This window comes from Amborella trichopoda, chromosome 12, assembly GCF_054954075.1.
Source record: "Amborella trichopoda isolate Santa Cruz 75 chromosome 12, AtrichopodaSantaCruz75HAP2 v2.0, whole genome shotgun sequence".
NCBI classification, from domain to species: domain Eukaryota; kingdom Viridiplantae; phylum Streptophyta; class Magnoliopsida; order Amborellales; family Amborellaceae; genus Amborella; species Amborella trichopoda.
The window spans coordinates 37,087,431-37,114,205 of NC_142347.1; the positions used below are offsets into that span (position 1 = coordinate 37,087,431).

The following is a 26,775-nucleotide window of genomic DNA, read 5'->3' on the forward strand; positions in this document are numbered from 1 at the left end:
TGTCAAAGGCGCATTTGGATAATAGTTAAATCAATCATCTCAAAATGCAATTACACAACAATAAAGAAAATTGATCCACAAAGAACACTAAATTTCCCACTTCATGGGTAAAAAACCCATATTCATTAAACAACAAACAAGTTTGTGTAGATATTACACAAACAAATCAAACAGGCAAGAAGAATGCTGCAATGCCGTTCATTTACTGGGTGCGATTTCTGTTGTTCTCAGCATTCCTTATTGGATAGAAATAGGGATGAGCCTAGCATTCACGCATAAGTAACAGGCTATTAAAATGCACTGATAAATTAATGCGAATAAGATGAGAAACTAAAAAAAGAAAAACAATACCATTGCTTCTTTTGCAGTCGGCCTTTCTTGGTGGTCATAACGAAGCAACTTATCCAAAAAGTCAATAGCCTGCGTAATAGCAAATCATGTAACTCCACCTAACTAACTAAGAGAGTGTGCAAATTAAGCCCAAGTATATTCACACATCCGCATGTTTGAGAGAGATCAACATCAAAATTGATAAATACAACTTCAGAATCAAGGTGGTTAAGTTGTTCTCAATTACATTTTTTTTTTTTAGATTGACTAAATTATGGATTTCGAGTTCTTTGTGATTGACAATCCACTTATTTCTAAGGAAAAGGAATGACCCCACCATTTTAAAGTACTCAACAGCATCATTTTGCCATGCCATGTCTTTTAGGGGCCGTTTGAATACCTGTCTATATTACTGACATAATACATTACTGCGTAATACATTAATGGGTAGTATTTAGATGCAACCTGAGAAATACATTGTTATCGTTCCGCTATGTCTAGAAGAAATATAAAAAATGCATTACCAACATTTTACCAGCACGTGCCTATAAACGATCATTTCTTTCTTTTTTATCACAAAATTCCACTAAAATGCAAAATTACTATTTCTTTCTTTTTTGTTACAAAATTAAACTAAATATGGAATTAAAATCATCATCACACCATTCTAAAAAGATTTCTGATAATAATATCATCACCATTCCAAAAAGATTTTTTCAATAATAACTTGTACCATTTTACAGTCATCATGACACCATTTTCATTTCCTACTTATTTTAAGTGCCTATGGTACTAACATGGAATCACATGCCTTCTACTATAAGATTGATTTCAACATGATAAGTCATTGGAACAATATAATTAGAATAACATAATTTTATTATGTTAAGCTTTATTTTTATTTATTTTTTATAAAAGTTTTTCAAATGTGTCTATATAATTTCAAATAAACAATAAATTTATTATACTAACAAATTATGTTATTTCAATTGAGATTTTATTAATCTCTTATGAGAATTATGTCATGTGAAATTTTTTATTATGATTGCATTATGTAATTTATCATTCATTACTGATTTTTATTTTTATTATTTTGTTTTTATATGGTGCCTACAAATGAGGGGACGAGCTTAAAAAAGAGAGAGGATCTTATTACGAAGAGAGAGGGACAAGCTTAAAAAGAGAGGGATCTTATTAAGAGGAGAGAGGGATCTTATTACGAAGAGAGAGGTCAGGAATAGGGTAGGCAAAAACACACGTTAAATATTTCCAAAATTACCCTTCACTCCCTGATTTTTAACGGTGTAATGGATTTCTTGATTTTTTTGAGAAATATCGCTCATCTCTTTTCATTTCCATTTCCTTACAATTAAGTGTACCCAAACAATAGAAATGTCATATTTCCTTGTAATCTATTGTAACGTAATAGATTTTCAGGTACCCAACGGTCCTTGTAATCTAGTATCACGTAATAGATTTCCAGATAGGTTTGAGATCTCTTTTCTTAATTTTCTAAATAAAATTGAGAGAGCCTTTTTTCTCCTCTCACAACAAACCTCAGGATTTGCCAAGTGTTGATTGTCTGTATTAGTGAATTTCGTCCATGCTTTCCTGCTGTGCCTGCAGCAACAAAAATATAAAAAACATAAATAAGTATACTGGATACGTGAAAATGCAGCATCTAAAAACAGTATTTTAAAATTCGGGTCGGTAGAATGGATCGCCCACCTACCGATCACAATCTGGATTGGCTGAATCGGCAATCCAGTAAAATAATAATAATAATTATAATAATAGTAATAATAACAATAGAAATAATAATAATAATAATAATAATAGAAAATAATTAAATAGTAAATATATAAGAACTACTATAAATAACTTGAAGAAACTAATTGGCTAGACCTTATGTTAACAACCACAAAGTTGGAGGTTCGAGTTCTCCCTTTTCTTAAGGTTTAAAATAACTAATTAAACACATTTGATAGGGTGTGGTTTCTATAAGGTTGACACCTTAAACAATCCAATTAAGGCGCACCTCCAAATTTTATCATAACATGTAATTTTGGGGTAAAATTTTCTGAACAATATCTCAAAATCTATTTCCATATCCTAATTATAAAATGTTAACTCCAAAAATTGGTAAAATCAAGTAGATCTATAAACATATGAAAATCTTGAAAATGGACGGCCTAGATAATGTGTTGCAAGATTCACTATTTTTTTACTCAAAATATTTGTATTTTTCATATTCATACATCTCGATGTCGAGATGATCAATTAGAGGGTTTGTCAACATTAAAACAACCTTTTCCGATGGATTTTGGAGGTGCATCTTTAATTCTACATTTTAAGGTTGCAACCTTAAATAAACTTTTTCCTATTATATACTATGTAATATAGTATATCATATATTAAAATGTTAAGAAAAAAGCGTGTCTAGGGTGGCTCGAACCTCCGAACTTATAGCAAAGGTCGAAGCACTCTAAGAAATAGAACCATTAAAAATTGTGATATGATTCATATATTATATATTAAATGAACAGCAACTCCGGATCAGTGACTCCCAATCCAAATTGGTGATTTTTTAATCAATGTGTGAAACTACAGAAATTATGCTTTACAAGGGCTACAAAACAACATACTAAAACACCAGTAAATATACAGTAATAGAAAAGCAAACTTCATGACCTCCCAACGAGGGCTTCAAGGTGTGGATCCAGCTCCAGGCGATATTTGCTAAGATATGAATTCAATTCATCAGTGCCGAGTACCTGGGAGAAAAAAAAAAAAAAAGAACTTCTATTACTCTAGAAGTTTTTCACTCTCTCCAGAAGTAACGCTTGAATGAATTAACATAACTCTTCTACAATTTGAAATGATACCTTCCTAGAGGATTGTACAACTATGATCAATGACGGTTAACTTGCAGAAGAACTCATTCTTGAATTGGTCAAGTGTTTCCTTCTAACCTAGATTTCCTCATGCTACAGTTGCCATGTAAGGAGTTATGCCTTTTTCAGTATTTGTATACAAATGGGCATATGGACAAAAGTTCTGCATCACTTTGAGGTTCTGTGATGATGGCCACATCAATTGGGTTTAGTGGATTAGAAAATTATAGGAGGTCCAATGTTCATGAATATTGCATGTGAACATGGGCACATAAAATGTAGAAAGCTTCAGCTGGTTAGCATTGGCTAAGGATCTTAGTGCATCATAAATGCAACTACTGAATAATATGAGATGTCCCAAGAAATGATACATTATTAATATGAATTTTATTTAGGTGGAAATTAGATTTCGCATGCCATGAAAGGACTGACTGCTTAGGGAGGATGATGGGATTGGGGTAGAAGTTGGGGTAACCAATGAAAGTGATACAGGAATGTGTAGCATGACTAGATAAGAAATTGGTACATCATAAATGTACATGTGTGTATACAAAAATGGTAAGGTATATGCCATTAACGTTACTCTCCTTGATATGCAAATATATTTAATATATGTAACATTTAAAGAAAAACCTAGATAACACATTTTATTTTTCTGGAAGTTTTATTTTCCAAAGGAATCATGTGGAAGTTTTATTTCCAAAGGAATCACGTGAAAACTATGTTACAAAAGTCTTTGACATGTCAACAAATTTTGAATTTGTTATTCAAAGATAAATCTAGGAGATCACTGACAACTAATAGATGAAACCATTCATATGATAATCCAAACTAGAACAATAAACGGCAATCCACATTCCTTTCCCACAGGAATAGTTACGAATCTCAATCATAGCAGCCATAAAACATAAAAAATTTACTACAAAATACATTCATACCACAGAACCAAATTGGGATTTGATGTTCAAAAAGGAGAGGCAAATCATAATCCATTCCAAAAACTGAATATGGAGGATCCAATTTTAAGGACATCGGATCTGGGGAACTTCAAGCTCAATCAAATTTTTTATCTTGAGGGAATTGATTTTAGGATGCATCAAATATGCTTTAAGAAAATTTCAAGTCAAACAAACAACCCGACTGTTTTGAACATGGGACCAAATGTACACTTTTGTCATGCAGGACCTATGTATACACACATCCAACATAGTCTTCTCCATATAGACATGGAGAAAACCAGAATTTTTTTGTATTTCTAACTTTACAGCATTAGCCCATACGAGACAACAATATTGATCCACACATAGCTCCCATTCTTAGAATACGAATTTAAAGAAATCTGATATCTAAGATTTCATATTCCAAGAGTCCACATGAACCATTGAACCAACTACAAAAACAACATTTCAGATAAAATTAGTGTCAATCATAACAGCAACGAAAACGCTAACAGCCACTGCCCATTATAGAAAATGCTGCTCAATCATGGGCAGTACTTGGAAAATAACAGCTGCCATAAGATGAGGATGCCCAAGAGGTCTAAATTATTCAACCACATTATGCAGCTATCAAGAATTAGACAAGCATGGCCCAGTGTGAACAAGCCAACCAAAATGATCTGGGCACATGTAAAAATGGCCAATGGTGACCTATCACTAATTTGAAGTCTCCACTCACTACAAACAACAAAAGTTGAAAGACTGCAAACGAGACAAAAAACAAGTGAACAGGAAAACCATTGAAATTCAGCATAGACTCAGATGGATCATGGATTGACTAAGTTTGATCCAGTGTGCTAACAAAAAGTAGAAGATGTGATATTCTAGAATTAAATAGGAAGTTGGAGAACCAAGGGAACTCGGAAAAGAACCAGAAACCTAGCAAAAAGGTAAATCCAGACAACTCAAAACATTATGATCTCAGATCAAATGGCTTGCAAGAGTGCCACTCACATAAGGCACACTCCAATACAGCAGGAGAAACAAATTACAGAAAGTGAAGAACAATCATTAGATTCTTGTTGACGAATCCAAAATTCTTGAGTCTAAATAGTCCCCTTTCTAACCGAGATAACAAGATCTGAAAAAATAAAGAGAATGTCTAAAAACGTAAATCCTTTAACTTACTACCATGAGCAGTTATTTAAGATACATAGATTCTTTAATAAAAAGAAACCTCTTTGCTACCAAAACTAGTGAGAACTCAAGGTTGAATACTGTGAGTGGATCCTCTCTCACCTAATAAGTTATAAGAAACCAAAGCTGATTATTAGGTTAGAGACCTTTTTTTTCTATTAACGGACGACAATTATGTTAGCAACTTTTTCAAGAGAGACTCTTGTGAATTCTTATTTGAGGTCGATCCATATATAAAAGACGATTGGTGTGCTGTGCAATCCTCGAATGACTTTATCAAAACTAGTTGCTTTGTCAATTCTCTAATGGCCTATTTGGGTACCTGGATTGGACTCTCCAGGATAAGGTTATCAAAGTATTGGGCCCTTATCCCTCGTTTGGGTAACACATTCTTTTTTTGAGAAAGTTAACTTTGTATTACTGAAAAGTGAGATTACAAACACAACTATCAGGTATGCTATTCCTCGTTTGGGTATCAGATTCACACTTGGATAGCTGAATCCCAGAGAGTGACCCATCCACGTTTTTGGGCAAAAAACGTGGAGAAGGCTATTGCACCAAAATAGGTGGAATAGGGCTATCCACGGTTTTTTTGATTGGCCAATCCCCATTGAACCCGAAATTTTACAATTCATTCAAGTTAATTTGGAAGATTAAGATCCGCGAATCACAAAGACATCTTCCTTAAATATTATATTATATATTATAAATAATAATATAATATTATATATTATAAAAAATATAAAAAATATTTATATTATCTATAATAAAATATATATTAATAACATAAATATATATATGTAATATATACACCATAATATAATATGTAATAAAAAATATTTTATATTTATTTTATTAATGCATATTTCTCCACCTCTTAAAGAGAAAGTACTTTCGTTATATAATATAATATTAATTATATAATATAGATCATATATAATGTATATAATATGCATATTACATATATAATATATAGTACATATATTATATAGATATATAATATATATTAATTATATAACATATAGTACAAATATATATTATAATATATTATATACATCATATTTTATTTTATATATATATATATAATATGTATAATATAATACATAAATACACTATAATATTATATATTTCCTCTATGTATATTATATATATATATATAATATATAGTATATAAATATCATATATTACATATATTATACATAATAAATATATATTTTAAATAATACAATTACATTAATAAAATATAATATAATACAAAGTATATTATATGTAATAAAAACTATTATATATTTATATTTTATTATACTATATTATATACATTATATAATATTCTATAAGTACATATTTATAAAATATGTATAATACATTTATGTATTATACTATAATATTATATATTTCCCCTAATGTTATATACTATAGTATGATATAAAATAATACATTATTTATATAAATTATTATTTATATATTATACATTAATTATTATTGCAATATAATTTGTTTATTAAGTATATGATTAATATGTAAATAAAATAATATAGTAATACATTAAAAATTATTTCATGCAGGCTGGACCGCATTTTTACATATGCAGTCCAGAAGTGTAAAGCATCCATCTTAAAGATGGATTCAAGTAGGTGGTCCATCTAAAAACAATGGAAATTAACAGTCCAAATGTTTTCGTAAGGATAGAATATTCAGAATGTAAGATATCTATACATAAGGACATAATGGAAAGATAAGGATTTCATCTTAGTTAGAAAATAATATTGAAGTTTAGAATCAATGGGAGAAGTTAATCAGTATAAAATTAAATGTAGTATAATAATATAAAAATTGCAACTGTATATTAATGGATTCACATCTTCTAGGCAATCCAAATAGAGGACAGGCATATTCCATGTTTCTTATTAGAAGTGCTATCTAAACAGCAGACACCCCTATCCCAGGGACAGACCAATTCCCGGATAACCCAGTTCCAGGCGAAGCCTAGTGTCAGGACAGGCTCGCTAGGTACCCAAACAGGCCCTAAATTGGACTCTCCAAGATAAGGCTATCCAGGTATTGGGCCCTTATCCCTTGTTTGGATAACACATTCACGCGTGGATAGCTGAATCCTTGAGAGTGGCCAATCCATGTTTTTGGGCCAAAAACGTAGAGAATGCTATTCCACCAAAATAAGTGGAATAGAGCTATCCACGGTTTTTGGATTGGCCAATCCCAGTCGGACTCTCGAAATTTTACAATTCATTCAAGTTAATTTGGAACATTGAGGTTTGCAAATCACAAAGATATCTTACTTATATATTATATTATACATTACATATAATATAATATATATTTATATTATATATAATATATATTTAACAACATAAATATATACATATATAATATAGGTGCAGTTGGCATACGGACACCTCCGTAGGTGTAGAGGTAAGGTGCCCTTCAGATTTTATCATGGTATATAATTTTGATGTACAATGTTATTAGGATTATCTCAAAATCTATTTTTATATCTAATTATAAAATTTTAAATTTCAAAAATGGTTAAAATGAAGTACATCTATAAACATATGAAAATCTTGAAAATTGACGGTGTAAATAATATGTTGTAAAATGCACTATTTCTGAGACTTAAAATCTTTTTATTTTTCATAGTCACACATCTCGATGTCGAGATTATCAATCAAAAGGGTTTTTCGATATTAAAACTACCTTTTCTGATGGATTTTTGAGGGGCATCTGTAGTTCTACATTATACGGTAGCATCCTTATATGAACTTTTTCCATATAATATACACCATAATATAATATGTAATAAAAGTATTTTACCTTTATTTTATTAACTTATATTTCTTCACCCCCAAAGAGAAAGTAGTTTCGTTATATAATATAATATTTTTTATATCATATATGATACAAATAATATATAGATTATATATAATGTATATAATATGCAGATTATATATATAATATATATTATATATCTATATAACATATAATAGTATATAAATAACTTATATTATTTAATACAATTACATTAATAAAATAAATATAAATATATAATACATATGGAAAAATATAATATAATACAAATTATATTATATATATAATTTATACAATTATATATTTATATTATAGTATACTATATGAATCATATTTTATTATATATTTATATAAGAGTAATGATACTATGAGACCCTCCCACACCCATGTGAGTAGGACCCCAAAAGATCACCATTAAATTTTGACACAGATCTCTTGAAACCCCATTCACCCAAGTCCAACACCTATGTCATAACTTTTCTAAATATCTATGTCAAAATTTAATGGTGATTCTTTGGGGTTCTACTCACATGGATGTGGGAGGGTCTCATAGTGTCATTTCTCTTTATATAATATGTATAATATATTTAGGTAATGTACTATAGTACTATATAGTTCTCTATGCATGTTATATATAATATATATAGAAAAAGCTGGGGTTACCCCACTAGCTCATATGAACATATGAGTTCATATGAGCCCAATGGCCCAAATTGGATCTAAGGCAATCTGACGGTCACAGATGTCTGTCAATGTTTGAATTTTAATTTTTTTTCTACAAATCCAAATCACTTGAAATTTTAGACGTGTATTCATCAAAAATATCAAAAAATTATTTTACATGAAATATCAAAAAATTATTTTAAATGAAATAAATTGACCAAAATACCCTCAAATATTTTGGGGGGTATTTTGGTCATTTATTTTCTGTGAATAAATTTTTTTATATTTTTATTAGGTGCGCCTTGATGAGAAGAACACACACCTAAAATTTCAAGTGATTTAGATTTATAGAAAAAAAAATTAAAATTCAAACATTGATGGACATCCGTGATCGTCAGATCAGCCCAGATTCAATTTGGGTCGTTGGGCTCATATGTTCATATGCCCCAGCTTTTTCCTATATTAATTATATAATATATAGTATATATATTATACATAATAAAAATAATATAATTACATTAATAAAAAAATACATTATATTATATATATATATATAATACATACTATTAGATTATATACTATAATATATTATATTATATTGTATTATTATACAATATTATATATAAATATCATATATTACATATATTATACATAATAAATATATATTAAAAATAATATAATTACATTAATAAATATAAATATAATAAATATATATAATAAAATATAATATAACACAAATTATACATATATTACAATACTATATATATATATATATACATGTATATATTTATATAATATATAATATATAATATATTTATGTATTATACTATAATATTACATATTTCCTCTATGTACATTATTTATTATATATAATATATATTTATTATATAATATATATTATATAAATATCATAATAAAATATAATATAATACAAATTATATTATATATATAATATATACTATTTTATTCATATTATATTGTATTATTATACTATAGTATATACATTATATAATATTATATATGTATATATTTATATAATATGTATAATATATTTATGTGTTATACTATAATATTATATATTTCCTCTGATGTTATATACTACATTATAATATAAAATAATATATTATTTATATAAAATATTATTATAAGGGTGTGGTTTCTATAAGGTTGCAACTTTAAACAATCCAATGAAGGCGCACCTCCAAATTTTATCATAACATGTAATTTTGATGTAAAAAATTCTCAGGTTTATCTCAAAATCTATTTTCATATCTAATTAAAAAAATTTAAACTCCAAAAATGGTTAAAATCAAGTACATCTATAAACACGTGAAAATCTTGAAAATGGACGGTCTAGACAATGTGTTGCAAGATGCATTATTTCTAGGACTCAAAATTTTTTTCTTTTTTTTCATATTCATACATCTAGTTGTCCAGATGCTCAATTAGAGGGCTTTTCAACATTAAAACAACTTTTTTTGATGGATTTTTGGGGTGCATCTGTAATTCTACATTGTAAGGTTGCAGCCTTATATAAACTTTTTTCCTTATATATTTCCTCTAACGTTATATACTATAGTATAATATAAAATAATATATTATTTATATAAAATATTATTTATATGTTATATATTAATTATTATTGCAAAATAATTTATATATTAAGTATATAATTTATATGTAAATAAAATATTATACTAATATATGGAAAATTATTTCATCCAAGCTAGACTGCATTTCTACATATGCGGTCCAAAAGAGTAAAGCACCCATCTTAAAGGTGGATGCAAGTAGGTGGTTCATCTAAAAACAATGGAAACTAACAGTCCAAATGCTTTCTTAAGAAAACAATTACTTCTAGTTTTTAAAATTTATCTATTTTTCATATTCATGACCTCCATGTTAGAGATTACATGTCCTTAAAAATTATGTCCAAAAATCCATCTCAAAAACAGATTTTAAGAGGCGTCGCATTTCTACATGTGCGGGCTTTGTAAATAGTGATAGTGAATGGTGAATACTGGGTTCACATGTGAAAACAAATGCACGGGGAATGTTTCCTCACCTCAATAGGTGTGCTTTTATTTTACAATGAATTAGAAAATTTCATGGTAAAAGCTTTTACCATGGTATTTTATTTGCATATGCATTTGCACAAACCAAACATATGAAATGTGATTTCCGTATGTAAATATTTATTGGGGAATATTTTAAGCACGAACCAAACATGCCCTAATAGAATCTTTGAAATGGAAGATATTTATGTATGGAAAAAGATGGGATTAGCCCACTAGCTCATAAGAACAAATAAGCCCAATGACCCATATTGAATCTGGGCCGATTTGACGATCAGGGATGTTTGGTAGTGCTTAAATTTTAGTTTTTTTTCTACAGATCCAAATTACTTGAAATTTTAGATGTGTGTTCTTCTCATCAAGGCGCACGTAACAAAAATATAAAAAAAATTATCCGTGAAAAATAAAATAACCAAAATACCCCTCGAAACTTTTCAAGGGTATTTTGATCAATTTATTTCATGTAAAATATTTGTTTGATATTTTTCGAAGATTCGCCTATTTTTTATGAACACGCTTAAAATTTCAAGTGATTTGGATTTGTATAAAAAAACTAAAATTCAAATACTACCAAACATCCGTGATCGTCAGATCGGCCTAGAATCAATCTGGGACGTTGGGCCCATATGTTCATATGAGCTAGTGGGCTAATCCCATCTTTTCCCTTATGTATAAGGATAAAATGGAAAGGAATAAGAGAAAAATAAGGATTTCATCTTAGTTAAGAAATAATATTAAAGATTGGAATCAATGAGAGAAATTAATCAGTATAAAATTAAATGTAGCGTAATGATATAAAAACTGCAACTTAATATCCATGGATTCATATCTTCCAGGCAATCCAAACAGTAGACACCTCTATCCCAAGGACAAACCAATTCTAGGATAGCCCAATTCCAGGAGAAGCCTATTCCCAAGACATGCTTCTCCAGGTACCCAAAAGGGCCCTAAACTACTACTATATACAGAAGCTTGAACTTGTCCATAATACAAGACAATAGAGGGGTAGTTTGATCATTTTGAGTCATCTTTATATTTATCATTCATTACTTGTAACTGTCCCATAAATTAGACATATATGTTTGGATAAATATGCACAGGGACACCTTAGTCCTCATGTCAATATAGAAAAAAATGAAAAGTGAAACACATTTCCCCTCAAATGTTTCTGCTTTGCCCATTTCTGTCGGTCAACCCTAACATCAATCACCATGCATCATTTTCCACATGTTATCAGATCTAAAAAGCAATATATGATCATCCATCTCACAGGTTTGTACATCACATATATAAACTGGTGCTCCAGAAACAAGATCTGACTACCATATTTCATTTTAATCCAAATCAGGCAAATATCTCAAAAATCCGACTACTGTAGCTACAGATCGGAGTTAGAACCAACCAAACCTACGACCACATCTCTAGGTATAGACATCTAGGATCCTGCTGCATGTTGGCATCTCCGTTCACAAGACTCCTAATTACTGGGCTCCTCAATTTAGAGATTATTCGCATGCTGAGTTCATCGAGGAGTGTCACACTGTCAAACCTTGCTCTGACAGAACCAAACACATCGCTCATGGCATCCAAAAGACAAAAACATATTTAGAAGCAAAGGGGGGTTTTTATTCATCTCACCAAAAGGATCCTGTAGATTCCCATATTGAGAGTTATGGAGAAGATGTTTTTAGGGTGAAGGATTTTTTTACGCATTTTTTTGTGATAAAAAAGGTCTTAAGATAACCTGAAAAGCTCCTTGCGAAGGACAAGATCTCATAGCTCTCAAACAGTGGAGACTGGAGATATAGGTGTTGAAACTTGGACAGAATATGGGTAGAAACAAAATGAAATGGTTGAAGCAATGGTTACATATGTGGGCCCTTTACACATTTGACCTGAGAAAGCTTGAAACAATCCAAGAAAGAGCCTATGTTCAAGAAAAAAGCAGTTAATTTGACTCTATACCACCCTCAATTGGGTTATCTACAAAAATCAGGTAAGCAAGAACAAAAGCCCTCAACAAACTGAATTTTTTCAGGTATGTCCACACACATGACATCAACAATCTGGATGATGATGTCAAATCTAGATTTAGCAGCCCAAGAAAGAGACTGCGCTCCAAATTGAATAATGGTGTGAAGTAAAGTTGAGATTACTCTTTAAAACCCAAGAATGAAAGAGGCGAGATCTGGTAAAAACATACATACTGATCAATATCCAGGACGTGAACATCTAGACTTAAAAACTAAAGAGGTGGTGGGCCTAAAAGTTGTAAAAGTTGTGACACCCAAGTATATTCACAATAGTCAAATCTATAAAGGATTGATCACATCTCCACATGGTAGAATCCTCAGTCTATCACTTTGTCTGATAGTATTGAATCACACCCTGAAGCTCAGCCCCTTCTGACCTAATCATGAAAAGATACTACTAGCCACCTACAAAGCATCCATCTCCTTGTTCCTCTCCAAGAAATTCCTCGGAATCATATCTGCCGTTAATCATTCCCTCTCTAACTCTCTAATGATGATTTTCTTCTTGCTCTTCACAAGTGCACAAGAACCTCATATTCCATTCATCATGTTGTCCCTTATTCAGCTCTTAACCTCATATTAAACTCTTAGTCTTCCAATTATGCATCCAACAAAGCTGTTGCTGATCCCAGATGGCATAATCATCGAAAGAAGGAATCAGAGCCCTGACAACATTTCGAGTTGGTACAATGTTAAGCTCCCACTTGGAAAGAAGAGAATTCCATAGTTCTTGGGGGCAAGTGAGGATCATCGGTTGCTAGAAGCTCCCTTGATTGGGAGCACCGATACAATATATATAAAAAAAGGTGTAAAATTTAATAGGGATTGTGTACAAAGAGACCATTTATTTTTTGTAAATGGAGGTCACAAATCATTCCCACTCATTAGATGTCAAATTGGATGGCTTGAGGTGAGCCATGAAGTCTGAGAAATTTTTTTTTTGGAACTTTGTGTCTATTCAATGACACTCTTACAACCATCCACTTTGAAATTTAAGAGACAAGAATGACTGTGACCCCTACGTACAAAAGATAAATAGTCTCTTCATAGACAATCCCAATTTATAACAAATATAATAAACTACAAGTAAATGTACAATAATTCAAGATAGTTTCAAGACGAACATTAGAATTTGTTGCGACATGCCATAGATAATGCACAAAAATATACCAAAGACATTACTGGATTTTATATTGTAAATTTAATTAATAAATGCTATCAAATCTAGATCGAATCATAGATGTGCCCTGCGCTTTTTGCAAGTGCTAATTACTTCCATTTCCTCTTTAAGTACAAAAAACCAAATCATGAAATGGAGAGAACACAAATATAAAGAAAGAAAGAGATCCATAGAGAAAGAGAAAGAAAATCTATAGCCAGCCTCACTAACAATGCGATCAACATTTCCTGCACGAAACACATGCTTTCTTTATTTAACCAAATTTTATTAAATGAACTCATTAGTTGTTCCTCTTCCGCTATTAAAATATGGACCCACACCCCCACCCCCACCTAACCTCATAACACCATGTTGCCATTTCTGCATTGCAAAATCTCATCATTCCTTTCTCTTTCATTTTCCTATCTTTTTTATTTAGCTGACCCCAAATAGTTGGGAAAAGGCTCAGATGATGATGATGAGGTGCCCTTCTTCATTTTTGCAAAGGAACAAAAAGCTTTAATTTAACATTCAAAAAAAAAAAAAAAGGCTTTAAATTTTATATGAAGATCAATAATGCCCCCTCTCTCAACATTATGCATAATCATTTATCATCTCTAGAAATTTCATTATATTTAGAACAAGAAAAAATGAAAACTCTTTTTTTCTCACTCTTGCAATTCATTACAAATAAGAAAGCTCCCTATCACTCATATGGTGTACATATCATACAAAGATGAGGATATGCTCACTCATATGGTGTACATATCATAACAAGATGAGGATATGCTTTTATTCTATCTTGCATTATATTCTTCGAAAATATGACCTGTCCAAAATCCCTAAGCCAACCCCGGCAAAAATTGTTAAAAATGACTCCCACCACTCTCTTCACTAATGCCATTCTGAAAGCACAGAAATCTTTTTTCTAGATCTATAGACTTAAGCAGTCAAACCTATTTTTCCCTTGGAAGACATAGGAAAATGCGTATGTGTTTCACTAATCCTAAGGAATAGTGTTCCCAATTTTATGGGACTGCGATCTGCTAGCAAATCTACTTCTAGAAGCAATTTAGTGTGTATATTTTATCAGATTGTATTTCCATTTTGAAACCTCAATCTAACAAATCACACTCAAAATAAACAATAGAAGTTTGGAACATCTTTAAGCCATAAAGAACATTACTATGCATATTCAGAAAATTTTGTTTCCAGCAAATACATCAAGACCGTCCATATCTAATGGAAGCATATAAACATGGCCGGAGTAACCCAAACAGATACCCAAATTTGTATCAGACATGTTCCAAGTTCATATACAGTGTGGCAAAGAGTGCCTGTCTTGAGAGTAGGCAGCACCTCAAGGTGGGGTGGTGGCATATGTTATTGCTCCCAAGACTTCTTTTTGGAAAAAAAGAATAAAAATTTTGCTTTCAATTTTTAAATATCAAAAAATAAATTTTCTTCAATAGATCAAATCAAATTCAAATCTTTTAGTCTAGAGGAGATTATGGGTGATTTAAAGTGCAAAATTCATCCAAAACATCAAGGAACTGAGATTGGCCAACAAGGATTAGACATTTTTAGTTAAATTTGTATTACATGAGTGAAATGTGATTCAACAATTAACTAATTACTTCCAAACACTTGGATTTTTCCTCTCATTCAAATTTTTAATATTCAATTGCTTATAATTCATTATATGTATACATATACTATATAAACACATGCATATTTGTCAGGCTGGAGCACCTCAAGACTGAGGGGACCTCATAGCACCGAGGTAGCCAGCCCCACCTGGTCGATATATGACCCGAACAAAGCATGCACAAACATTACCTCATTAGAAAATGATACAGAACATCTCCTTCAACACATTTCTTTATTCAAGTCAAAGATGATAGAAAAGCCTCGTATGAAGGGACGTGCATAAATATATCCACACAATGATTGATCATATCCCACGATATTTCACATAAATGGCATGCTATCATGTTCATTGGTTCATTATCCACTTCATAGTCATGATTTTCTTCAATTGCATGGTAATGGATTTGCAGGATATCAAGACACGACTTCAAGTGACATTGCCATTTCATTTCCCCAAAAGAACATTCTAAAAGCAAGATCTTTGGAGCAACAGGCAAGCACTCAAAGCCCTTAAGTTTGTCCTTCATAAAATATCCCAGGAACAAAAAAGAAATATGTAAAGGTAAAAATAAGATACCTTTGCTATTTTGACTAGCTGATCATAATTGTCATGCCCATAGAAGAATGGCTCCTTACGGAATATCTGCAATGCCATGTGCATCAAGCAGACAAATTGAGAAACATTATACACTTAAGTTCAAGTACTAATACTCCTTAAAACACTGCTTACCATTCCTGCAAACATACAGCCAAGGCTCCAAAGATCCAGAGAATAATCATAATCTTGTAAATCAACTAGAAGCTCTGGGCCCTTGAAGTATCTGAAACGGTAAGTTGAAAGTCACAAAGAAAAAGTCTCAACACAAAAAACAAAACAATAAATAATAAAAATGGAAAGCATCATTTGTGTAACAGGCTTAATTGCCCATAAGAACTTCAAAAGATATGCATGATAATGTCAAAACTGATAGACATGAAACTAAATGCACATCATATTCCAACAAAATTGATATAAAAATACATGAAACTAACAGCGACCCAACCACACAAAAGAACTAACAAATCTAATAGTACAATAGAAAGAAAAGGCAACTGCCATGGAAGTAGATTTTAGCAGTTGCACCATGCCTTTTCATGAATACATTTTTTATTTATAAAGGATCTCTAATTGTTGACCAATTGTATGTACATAAGATACAATGAATTTGCCAAAGCCCCCATAAAACAAAGTTTTCTTTTAAAATTGTAATATAAAAAGACAACACACAATAGGGAGAATACCAAAAAGGAAATCAAGAAAGCAATCAGTCACTAGTTTCCATCATCCCCAATCTCACAGTAAAAGGCTGAAGACTTACCGAATCAATATAACAAAAGACATTCAATAAGCCTATCACTGAATCAAAGACTAAAACCAAATTAGTTTCCCGCTCATATAACGACATAAACCTCACCCACTGATTATCTAAATCATTTGATCAAAGAACAGTTGCATAGATTTGCATGTTTCCTGTGATCCATGCCCAAGCATTGAAAAGTTATTAAGGGGGTCTGAACGTCCCAAATAACATTAGAGGGTTTGCTTTCTATTTTCATTTCACTCAATTACATCCTCAAAAAATGTCTTCAAAAATGCCCAAATTACCCTTGTTCAGGGTGGGAACCCTCAAAAGTGAGAGCACTTCAGTAATTCAACCCACCTTGAACAAGCAAGAGTACTCCTATCATGTGATTGGGTCTCGTAGGTAGGTCAAATTACTAAAATACCCCAACTTGTTCGATGTTCTCAACCATAAACAAGGGCAATTTGGGCATTTTGAAGGATATTTTTGAGGAGGTATCTAAGTGCAATGAGAATTAAAAAGTGAACCCTCCAATGTCAATTGGGATGTCTTGAACCCTTTAATGATTTTGTAAGGGTTTATGACCCCTTAAATGATATTTTCCCAAAAACAATTATTTGACTCCAGGTCCTAAAAAGAACTCACAAGGAAAGAACAATAACTCCTGCTGAGAATAAGAATCAGATCTAATTGTCCTTGATCCCTATACGAATTGAACTTCGGCCTATACAATCTGGAGGTACAAAAATTTCCAATCAATCTAATTTCTGTAGATTCCTAAATCTTTGCAGGTTGTATTTCACTTGGTAATCAAAACAAAATACCACTTCCTTGGAGGATTTAGAAAATTTGCTCAAACCAAGGGTTTTGGTCCGCATACAATTTGCTAACCAGCAATGTGTGAAAAACTGTGGGTGGCCCAATCTTGGAGCTGAACAAAAACAAACCAAACCAATGTGACAGTTTTATCCTTATATGAGACCAATACAAATACCAGAAATTCTTTTTTGCCAAGATGACTATTTCAGCATAAAGCAAAAGAAGACCCCTGTTTCTGAATAAATTAAGGGGAAAAAAAAGATTGAGCTGTGAGGTATCTAGTGATGTCCAGCTGCATCCCACAATAAACTATACCATAAGTACAAAATTAGCATCAACCAATCATCTCCATTTATCACTCATAATTCCTTGAGTGAAAATGCACTCTCGCATTTCACAAATAAAGAAGTAATAAACTATTAACATTCCTCAAAAGTAGAGATATTTCAGAATCTGATTTCACCTTGAAGCAACCCGTACATTATATTCTTTTCCTGGATGATAAAACTCTGCAAGGCCCCAATCAATAAGACGAAGCTTACGCTGTTCATGATCAATCATGACATTGTGGGGCTTCACATCCCGATGCATTATTCCTTGAGAGTGACAATAGTCTAATGCCTGCATGCAACACCATGACCTCAGTGTCCTTAAACACAACTGCTAAATTCCTTTTTTTACTTATCAATGACACCATTGCTAAATCTTAGCTCACAATATCAGAAAGGCGAACAGAAAACAATAAAGATTGCTAACATGTTTCTGAAATAGTTCTGGAGTGCGCAATTACACAGCTATAATACACAGAATAAAGCCATTCATGGTGGAAACCTGATGAGCACATGGCTGCCAAACAAATGCAAAAGCTAGCTAAATGCAGAGTTAATGTGCCCTGATGGTGAAATAATCACAAGACAACACTACAACAAGCTTTAGATGCATTAGGAACAAGAAAAAAAGGAAAATCCATAACAAATGTTCATAATCCGCATGCCAAATCACTCTACTTAGTATGGGGTTTGGGCCTTTGCACGAAGTAAAGGAACAATATCTTATACAATTCTAATTCATCAAAAAGAGCAATATGAGATAGCACTCATGGCAAGTGGAAGATGGATGAGGTATACATTTGGCAAGAAACTTCACAAGCACTAAGCATCTTTAACCACATGGAACAGACGTATTTAGTGGCTTGGGGTAGCATAAGAGTAGAATCCTAGGGGTCATGCACAGCTAGATACAGAGTAGATCAGCTAACAAACGTCATGGAGAAGACTTTCAAGTAAGCTGAAGATATGAGCATCTTCTTTCCTCCTTTTCTAAAAAAACCTATGATGGCCAGATTACATGCTTGGGAAGGAGTATTGGGCACTCCCTTCAGATTTTGGTTTGACTTCCTGCCCCCTGACCTCATTCTATTTCTTCGTACTTCCACTGTTTCTTTCACCACATTATTCTGCCAGTTTTTTAGCATTTCCTTTTAATGGTAAGTCCCTTAGTTGCTTTAAGAAACACCATGTAATCCTCCTCGTGTTAAATACTCAGAAATTTGAAAGTCAGGATAAAGGCTGTGTGCTAGCTTTATATATTTTGAAAATACATAGTATCATGATATGTGCTTTCTTGTGCACGTTTGACTATCCACTTATATCTTTCAGATTTTCAATAGAGGTGATATTTTTTGATATTTTGGTTGAGAAAATTAGATGTAAATGATTCATATTAGTTACAAATTTGATTGGTCACGCTTTCCATACATCAAGAGTAGAGGAGGACCTGCGCCATAGAATTGTAAACATCAACCACGAACCTTTACAACAACACCCCCCCCCCCCTCCCTCGGGTGTTGCAAATTCATGAAAAGAACTAGGAGTGGGACACGTGCAGTTATCTTTCCCCCTCTCTGTTAGTGGAGTCGTGTTAGTTTTTGGGCCTTAAATGAAAAAGAATGCTGGATTCTTATTGAAAGACCTTAGTTTTCTTGTGTGAAATTTATATAAACTTTGATGGTTATGTATTTTATAAGTTAAAGTTTGCCAATTTGATTCAAGATTTCATTTCTTTGTTTTTATTAATTAAATGGCGGATTGGATTTCTCTTCTTTTCTCATCTTGTATGAGGTTGTTAGCAATTTGATCAACTTTTTTTCCTTCACTTTTTATAACTAAGTGGATGGCTGGATTTTCCTCATGGAAAATTTAAAGTTATTCTATTTTGAATTTTTAACTGTATTTAGCAATTCATCCATTGTAAGTGAGTACATTGTACACAACAAATACATGAGAAACAATATGGTTCTGTAGAAGCCCCAATGTAAGTCTCTTAGCTCTTTTAAGGTTCATACTGAAGAGTCTTTGTCGCTGATGCATCTGTTATTTCATATGCAGTTCGAAAAGGCTGTCTCAGATGAAGGGAGAGTGGGAGAAAATGCTTCTTGAGTTACTACATGTCTTAAAGATAGATTGTAGCTCAAGGGTTGATATTCTTCCATTAAAACAAGTCACTGATTCTTAAAGATGCTACTGCAATCTAACATATGAAATCATGCTACTTATGCATAAAGAAAAAAAGAAAGAAAGGGACATGAAATCATGCTTTGGCTAACAAATTGTTCGTGTTATGAACAATTTGTTGATTGCCATGATCATTAATCACAGGAAGAACTTGATGGGGAACAGGGGTAGGTGTTGAGCTAACTAGTCCTAATAAATGGGTTGAAAGTCAGGCCCCTGAAGGTTGCAGCCCAGAAGCTTGGAGAAAAACAATTTATTGGGCAGGTTCTCAACTAAATTATGAGATTGTTAAGTCTATCAGGTGCACAAGAATGAAACATTCCTTGCATCACTAATCACACAAACCTTCTCCAATTGATGCCCTCCATCATCCAATTGAGCGACCTTATGCAATTTCAATTTATTGCTGGGTGTCTTCCACTTGTAACTTACATGGAGATAAGAACAAATTTCAATCTGAACCATACATTTCATAAGAAATGCATTATTGGTGGTAGCAAAAAAATCTCATTCAAAATAAGCTTTCACACATCAAATCAATGAAATACATAATGAACTATTAAAACAGGCAATTTCCAGCTTTCCCAATATGAAATAGGTGAAAATATCAGCACCACAGTTTATCAAACAGGGTTCCCAGTTTTCAAGCTACCAATTTTCACCTTCCTCCTAGAATCCGGGAAAGTTAGCAACAGGGATTTTCCAAGGAAAACCGCAGTGAAAGTTATCAAACGCACCTAAGTGTGAACTGTAATTCAATATTTACCCGCTTACTTTCAAACTTTGCAATTTCCTTTTCAAATTTTTAATGATAATCAGTTACACATATATGGATATACTTTATAGAGGATATATAATTTGTTAGCATATTACATATATTATAGATTGATAAGTAATTATATACAATATATTTATACACATGTATATCTCTAGACATGAATGCATGCAGCGTGCATGCGCACACACACACATACATATGCATATATGTATTTTTGGGGGGCATGCCTACTCAAAACTGAGGCACCCACCTAGGCAGCTGCCAGCCACCATAGCTGTCTAGGCACCACCTAGAACACATTGTGGAAAGTAGGAAGCTGCAAGATAGCATTTTCTAAGATTCCATAAAATTCAACTCCAACCTAAAATTTTCAAATCTGTGTTTTGGCTAAAGGTGAGAAAACTATGGGATGGTACTTATATCAAGATGTCACCTAGATTTTTAAAACCATGGTCAATTCGGACCGCACACCATCTTGAAAATTTCAGAATATTTGTGCAGTCGAACAAGTGCTTTCTCTACAAGTGCTCTCCTTTCCTTTTGTTTATGTTATCTTCCAAAAAAAAAGAAGAAAGCGATGGTTAGGAGACTAGGAAGAAATAACGTGAGACAAAGACTCAACAAGCAACCGTGAGAAACCAACAACATCCTTCATGGATGTAGGCTGATGTAATTTTCACGCATTTGAATGACAATCTAAACCATAGAGAATATGCCATTGATTCCCCTGAAAAGTGTGCTAAAGGAAATTTAAGAAAAGAAACTCGTAATGAACCAGTGAACAAATCAGAGAACCAAATTCACTTCAAATTGTTCAGCATCAGAAGCTCTTACTACAATATGGGTTCAGGGAGGAGTTTGAAGTTGCTGTAGGGAACTTGTTTCATTTACATTCAAGTTTTTTTTTTTTTTTGTACAAACATGAAATACCCTTGATCAATGCTCCAGCCATAGAGAGTGGACATCAAAAAGAAACCAAATGCCTAACTAGATTCACCTAGCAAATATGAACTAATTAAGTTTTCACCACAGTTACTGCTGAAGAGCATATGCTTTGTGCTTCTCTCTCTATTTTGGGTTAGCCTGGTGTTGTGCCACAAATTCTTTCTCAGGATCCGTCCGTTTCCAAAGAGTCCAAATGAGCTCCTCTCTCTCTCATGCTAGAGTGCTTTCATAGACATTAGGAAGACTTGGTTGAAGTTGAGAAGCTTCTCTTGATCATTTATTGATCTTGAGCTGTTCATCCTTCATATTGATGGTTGATGATACTTGGAGACAGATTTGATTCGTTGGAAATCAATATCATTCGAATTGTAATGTTTAGAGTTCAAATTCTAACTATACCTGTTTTGGTCACAATTCTGCAGTCTTGTGATTAACTGCTTTGTGCTTGACCGCTTTTAATATGTTGTTGTTTTGATCTAGATCCTTTTGTAGGGCAATAGATCACAATATGAGAATCACTGTGACCAAATCGTGGACAGTTCTGAGTTGATTTGAGTTGATTTCTGTGGTCTTGAAATTAGACTGTGGTTCCAATTAAATAAAACACTAGAGCCACTGTCCTTAATTATGTGTCCTTTGCGTTTTGTTCAACTGACATATGTCACAACATCATTTTCTTGACGATAACTTCCAAATTACAAGTTTATCTCTAGACCATGGTGATTTGGAAGAGATATCATGAATTTTCATACAACCACAATGAAAACCTTTTTTGCAAATTACATGCATTTAATTTTGCATCTCGAAGATTGATCTTTATCCACACGATCCCCTAGCCTTTCGGAGTTCATCCCCAGGTCCATTGAACCATGCTTCAACAAGGTCTGGGTTTTGGCTGTGACTTCAAAGGCAACTTGCTTCTTATCGAAAGCCGAAGTGAAAACTTGAAATCTTCAGTTTCCTTTTGAAGTCCATGAGTTGTTGTGAGCTATTTGAACCAAGTTTATGCTTCAGGGTGAGTTTTGTACTCATCAGAGCATGATTGGTAGAACACCATGTTTGACAGCCATTTCTCTTTTGCGGTTAACTAGTATTCAAAATGATATACGTACTCTCCTCCAATTATTGGGAATTTTGGATAGAAATCCTTAGATCCTGTCGTGCATCATGCTTTGACTCCAAGCCATTTAGGGCTGTCCAAGGCATAAATGAGTTTTGGACACCGGTTCCTACAGGTGAACCCTATCCAACCCTTGTTTTAGATCCCCCATTATTTTGAGATTTTGAGTGTCACAAAAGACACCCAAACAGCCATCAACAATGAGTGTACAATGAGTGTTTGACTTTCACACTTCATTAATTAAATTCTAATCGCTTGAACAGCCAAAACAAGAAAATAGCAAGATCCAAACAAAGGCCAAAACCCCTCTCACAAAATGAATAAGAAGGTGCTTCACCATCTCTTTCACATCCCTACCTCTTTAAGCATCAAACTTAAGTTGGAAGAGATGGAAATCCCCTATTATGAAAATGGCTTTCCATACTTATCTACGATAACCAATAGGCCAAGTGGCACCACATTCATAAGAAAATGGATACAAAACACTGATCATCATGAATAAATGCCTACCCTAAGAGTCACAGATGGTGGCAATGAATTGTTAATAGAGAACATACCATGGTACCATTCAATTTCCAATACCATACTTGTCTTCTCACCCCCTAAAACAAATGAAAACTAGCTCTGGCAACCCATGATGTTCACTAGCTCTGAGGTCTCCTCAAATCCACCATGCCACAGATGCCCCATATTGAAAACTTATACCCAACCCTCCTCATCCACCATTAACCAACAAAAACCGAGAAACTATAATTTGAATGCTATCCCGTACAAGGAAAATCCCCCCCCCCCCCCCCCCCCCCCCCTTACCCTCTCCTTCCACCACCTTCAAGGCAAAAATATAAAAAATATAAAAAGTAGTAAAAAATATGATGCAAATTGAACACTCGCAACTTTGTAGGAAAAAAAATTTGAGAACTATGCATGATCCAGTTAACAGGGAAAAAGAGAAACACATGTCAATTACAAATAGAAACAAAAAAAGCCCAAAGATTATCAAGTTCCTGATCACAGATTAAAGACATCCTATAAAAGGAAATTACTATGTCAATGAACTTAAATTTTACCTTTAGCAGCTCATAGATGTAGTATCTTGTATCATAATCTGTTAGAGTGGGATAAAGAACTTTGAAATCAGTGTTGTTGACACATTCAAATATTAAACTCGGTGTCTTTGATTGCTGATCTCTAACAATATCAAGCAATTTCACAACGTTTGGCCCACCACAAAGATTTTGCAAAATCTTTATCTCCCTCTTGATCTGCGGAAATATCAAAAAGAAATCCCAATAATCAAATGTCGCATAAATGCCTAATCCAATATTGGGCATGCAAATAATACCAGAATGCAAACACAAGGATAAAATCTCACCCACGGCAACAAATATAAATATTAACAATTTTACATGGTTACTCTAGAAAACAAAAAATATATAAGGACTAAGAAAACAATTATGAAATGAAAAAAAGATAAAAAAACTCCAACCCATCCAACATATAATTAATTTCCATTCAATAATCATGAAATACATAGGAAAACAAAAAGATAAGAAAGTACCATGAAGACATTTTGAAAAGGAAGCAAAAAAAAAAGTTTACCTTCTTCTTCTTCACAGGCTTAAGAATCTTGATTATGCAGCGCTCATTGTTTGTACAGTGGACTCCTTCGAAGACCTCACTGTATTTTCCCCTTCCCACTTTGCGAACGACCTCATAATCATCCTGCTCCCTGTTACAACCAAAACCTAATCACCAGATTTCCTCAAAAGAAAAATTTAAAAAAAAAAAAAAGAAAAAAAAAACAAAACAAAAGACCTGTATGTGACAAATAAAAATTAACAAACAACCCAATAAATATCTTAAAGATTTAAAAACCCACATTCTTTGAGATTTAACGGGACCATAATAGGGAAAACAGAAGAAAATAATAAAAAAAAGAGGGGCAAGAAGACGTATTCTAGCATGAAGAAATAAACTTTACATTGATAGCAAAGAGGGAAGGCAGTAAAGCGCAGAAATACATAATTAAACAAAAACTCCCTTTATCTAAAAGAAATACAAATTTGCAACAACAAAAAAAACAAAAAAAAACAAGAATAACAACAACAAAACTAACCCAATTTTTGGTCTTTCCTACTCAATGAGAGAAAATAAAAAAATAGAACAACAACAGCAAACGAAATTCTACCAACAATAGATGGACAGAACAGAAAACCCCGGATTTACCCCCATTGAACAGTGAGGGACTCATAGTCCCAATACTCTTTGGGTCTCAACACATTAACATCGGCATAAACCCTAGCTTTGGAGGTGGCGCCTGGCCTCCTTATCGATTTCCCGATCTTTTGAGCCAGATTTTCAGGCCTCAAATGAACGTTGTTGTTGTTGTGTTCTTTAGGTTTAGGGTTAGGACAGAGGGGGAGAGGAGGGACTCCGACTGCACACTTTATTTTATTATGGCGACCACCGCCGGAAAAGTGACAATGGCCGGAATGCGGAGGAGAGGGGAAATGTGTGGAATGCGGAGGAGAGAGAAAGGAAGAGGAGAATCGATTTAAGCGGTGGAAAATGGAGGAGGCCGAGGGCCTTGCGGCCATGTAAGAGAGAGAAAGAGGTCAGTAAGGCGCGCGGATTCCCATTTTGGGGATGCTGCTGATTCTCATGGAGATTTGAGGGAGGCGAAAGCCAAGTACCCAGGGTATTATACCATAGGGGGTATAAATGGAGAAAAAACTTTTGGAGAGAGAATAGGTGGTAAATTTTGCTCTCTTTTGCTATGAGAAAAATGTCTAAATAATGCTTATGCTTTGTCAAAAATATTAAAAAATATATATATATCAAAAAAAAAAAAAGGCGGGGCCAAGCCCCCCATCCCTTAAAACTCAAGAAAAATTATAGTTATTACTTTAAAAAATTTTCAAATGGATCATCTCATCGCTGATAGTGAAAACAATTAGGATTTCAAACCTCAAATATTATCCACACGGTCACCAGTATGATTGTAAAAAGAATTACGATTTCAAACCTTAAATATTATCCACACAATCTATTTTCAAGTTTTCACAAATTTTCAAGATGTTTACTTTTTTTTTTGCTATAAATTTCATAATCTGACAGTGGAAATTGAATTTAGAGCTATCATAGAGATTTCTAGGGGTGGCAATACGATCGAACCCAACCTAAAAATCAAAAGATATAAATATTATGTTAAATACATACATGTATTGTTTAAATATTAGAACAAAAAATATATAGCTATATCTATTTAAATATTATATGTTAAAAATCATTTAAACATTAACACTATTCTAGCCGGGTCTACATGGACCCAAACCCAGACCCGAGTCGGGTCCGGTCATCAGGTCCTGGATTCGGCCTGGGTCCATTGCCACCCCTAGAGATTACTCCTGCCGGAAGTATTTCTTAGATAAATTTTTGAAGTGATGTTTTACTGTTTTTTAATAAGGACTAGGCCTCATATAAATTCTATCTTTT

The 26,775-nt window shown here is 32.8% G+C and overlaps 1 protein-coding gene across 2 annotated transcripts; it reads right to left on the minus strand.

Annotated features, from left to right (window-relative positions):
- LOC18421852 (casein kinase II subunit alpha) lies at positions 1-25,951 on the minus strand. 2 transcript variants are annotated; one of them, XM_006826637.4, is made up of 10 exons: positions 25,507-25,951; positions 24,880-25,009; positions 24,348-24,542; positions 18,388-18,545; positions 16,493-16,583; positions 16,340-16,405; positions 3,022-3,104; positions 1,887-1,950; positions 352-420; positions 1-262 (listed from the first exon to the last, which is right to left on the minus strand). In XM_006826637.4, the coding sequence occupies exons 1-10, from the start codon at positions 25,875-25,877 to the stop codon at positions 203-205; spliced, it is 1,287 nt and encodes a 428-aa protein (XP_006826700.1). In that variant the 5' UTR covers positions 25,878-25,951; the 3' UTR covers positions 1-202. The 2 variants fall into 2 exon arrangements, with proteins under 2 accessions (XP_006826700.1, XP_088709593.1); XM_088853467.1 differs by having other exon boundaries at positions 25,469-25,951.
- Between the last annotated feature and the right edge of the window lie 824 nt (positions 25,952-26,775).

Excerpts from the sequence above, each read along its gene's own strand:
- LOC18421852 (XM_006826637.4), bottom strand. The coding sequence starts at position 25,877 with ATGGCCGCAAGGCCCTCGGCCTCCTCCATTTTCCACCGCTTAAATCGA. Across the intron at positions 25,010-25,506 it reads TCCCTCACTGTTCAATGGGG|GGAGCAGGATGATTATGAGG; the intron begins GTAAATCCGGGG and ends TGGTTGTAACAG. Across the intron at positions 16,406-16,492 it reads GCTGTATGTTTGCAGGAATG|ATATTCCGTAAGGAGCCATT; the intron begins GTAAGCAGTGTT and ends ATGGCATTGCAG.